The following is a 2,870-nucleotide window of genomic DNA, read 5'->3' as shown; positions in this document are numbered from 1 at the left end:
AGAACTATTAACAAAAGTTAAAAAAAATGCTGCTTAACTCTCGCCAGGCAATATTCTGATAAATTTAAAACGCATCATTGGAGTTTAAAAGTACAAAATAATTTACAAAGTCACCGATTAATTCAACTCTATAACTATGTGCAGGTTCGCTCTTAATGAGTTTGAAATACTTGCAACTGAACAATAAGCAATTTCAGTCAAAAATTAATTAACAATTACAGATTAAATTTTGAATTATGATATTCATTAAACACCTACATTTAATTAACTAAAGCTATTAAATGAAAAATTGGTCACCTGTGTCCCCATTATAAAATTGTCGTCAACGTTATCAGCGATTTTATTTAGGAGATACATGTATTAACGCTAAAAGACATGAGACGTTCTGGCGTTAAATATTGGACACGTTTTGGCGAATAACATTTATCGGACACGTTTGGGGGTTATGAATTCGGACACGTTTGAGGAATATTGTACATTTCGGACACGTTTAGGGAGAAAAGACACATTTGGGGGAATCGGACACGTTTAGGGGGAAAGACACGTTTGGGAGTGTTACATATATTTTAAACCTTTATAAAATCATCACACAAAAAAAATCGATATCAGTATAACAATCTGATCAAAATATACAAGGGTGCATGCCTTTTCTCTGGTGAAAATGCATGTATTCATGTACTGTATTGAATTATAACCGTGTGTTTAAAAAGTCACGTGTAACATGTTTGTATCGTGTTCAAAATACTAAATCATATGAATGGAAATCAAAATATAATTTAGTGTTAAGTATTATATGCGAAAAATATTTTGATATACTGTTAACACTTTCACAGGCTGTCAAAACTACGAAAAACAGCATTTGATTCTTAAATATCTCAAAACCCTATATGTAACTAATTAAAATAAATGTCATTCAGTAGGTGACATATACATGTACTAATAGGGGTTAAAATTCATAAATTTAAAACAGTTTAAATAATTTCACATATGGATACTTTACTTCTAGGTCCATGAAATGTCACAAGAAACTTGTTTGTATTTGGTTTAAAACGCATCACCCATGGCCTTTCAGTCATATCTTCGTCTATGTCCGATAAAGCAATGGTACGGGCGATTTGTCCGTCAGGTGTCACCTGATGGATGCTTTTAGCATAATGTTCTACTATATATATGTTGCCATCAAGATCAATATTCTGGTGAAATGGAGTGCTCAATGTACTCTTGCAGTCCACATGTGTTCCAACCAGTGATTGAAATCTTATTGAATGTGCATTCCTAAAAATGTTTTTCTTTTCCTTCTGTCTACCTACAAATGTTGCGTGATACTCGTCTAATTTGACACCGTGTTCAATATTGGACAAGGAAATGATACTACTATGTGCAATGATTTCTTCACGAATGTATATGCATATTCCGAACATTCCAACATTTATATTGACTGTTTTGATTAATGTCAAAGGTTTGACATTCATGATAAAAATCTTTCCATAAGAACAAAGTTGATCAATGGAGGCGGCTATTGTATGATCATTAACCTTGATAATATCGGTTGGACGTTCATTCGTTTCAAATTCTAATGTGTCTACTTGTTTTCCAGTATTACCGTGGTAAGATATTCGGTTTTTATTGTACTCCGTTATGATGATGTCGTCTTCAAAAAATATCCCACTGGTATAGGCACCTCTAACATCAATCGTAAAAACCACGTGCATCTTCCCTAAAAGGGAGGGTTTGTGTTCTTTGGAATGCAAGTGACCAAAGCACATAGTGTCTGAAATGATATTCATAGTTTCGAACTTAATTGATATGTCTCTTATACTTTTTAAAACTGTGGATAAGTCATTTTTACAGAGTGGCATTTGACTTGAAATATCATTCATTTTGATCAGGCAATGAATTTCAGATCCTCGAGACAAACAGGCACTGAATATATGCTTCCAATAATCAAAGGAACTCTTCAAGGTCACTAATTCACCAATCTCTTCATTCAGTCTTAGAATACTAGTTTTTCTAACACTTTTTACTTCTTGGTTGATTTTTAGTTCAAGTTCATCTAAACGGTCATTCAATGTTTGTCGCATATTACTGATTTCTGTCAAAACAACATCTATTCCTTTTTCGAAATTTGTTGTACTTTTTTTTCTATTGTCAATAATTATTTCCAAATTGTTACTTGTTTCTTTTAATTCCATCATTAATTTCTGTGCCTTCATAGATTTTTTTATTCCGGTTACAGCTTTATCTATGGCAACGAAGTGTTCACATTTGCTATGGTGTACAGTAGCACAAACGGTACAACATGGTTTGGAGTGATCTTCGCAGAATGTTTCGATTGTCTTGTCAGGATGTTTATCACAAGCAACCAATTCAAAGACATTTCCAAAACATGTATCTTCCGAGATATCTTGAATCGAAACTATCTTGTGATTTCTCGCCATTTTGTATTTTTTATGATTGATTTCACATGCATCGCAATAGGCCTCATCACAAATTGTGCACCATGAGATCGCTTTTTGAGAAAAGTTTTCATTGCTACAAACATCACACAATTTCTCACCCTGTTCCATTGCTCTCCTGTCAATCAATGAATTGATAAAATGATTTGCAGGCAAAGTTTTAACCCATGTTTCAGGTTTTGCGATGATGTTTCCAACCAAAACAAGGCGACGACATAATGGGCATTTGAATCCTTCTGGTTTTTCTTCTTTTACTGTTGAAACAATGTAGGAACTTAAACAGGTCTCACAGAATGTATGTAGGCAAGGTAAAACTTTTGACTGTTTAAATGTTTCAAGGCAAATAGTACACGTCAATAAATAGGTTAAATCCTCTTTTAACGGATATTCCTTTATGTCTCCTAAAGTCGCCAT

At 33.4% G+C, this 2,870-nt stretch overlaps 1 protein-coding gene across 1 annotated transcript; it reads right to left on the bottom strand.

Moving 5' to 3' along the window:
- Positions 1–538: 538 nt before the first annotated feature.
- On the bottom strand, positions 539–2,870 carry LOC139491968 (E3 ubiquitin-protein ligase TRIM33-like). The gene has a single exon (XM_071279956.1). The coding sequence runs from the start codon at positions 2,868–2,870 to the stop codon at positions 972–974; it is 1,899 nt and encodes a 632-aa protein (XP_071136057.1). The 3' UTR covers positions 539–971.

The sequence above is a fragment of the Mytilus edulis genome, chromosome 10 (genome assembly GCF_963676685.1).
Source record: "Mytilus edulis chromosome 10, xbMytEdul2.2, whole genome shotgun sequence".
NCBI lineage: Eukaryota > Metazoa > Mollusca > Bivalvia > Mytilida > Mytilidae > Mytilus > Mytilus edulis.
Note: the sequence above shows the minus strand (reverse complement) of the source record. Positions and strands in the feature narration are given on the sequence as shown.

Bases quoted from the DNA above. Each gene is read 5' to 3' on its own strand.
- LOC139491968 (XM_071279956.1), bottom strand. From the start codon at position 2,870: ATGGCGACTTTAGGAGACATAAAGGAATATCCGTTAAAAGAGGATTTA.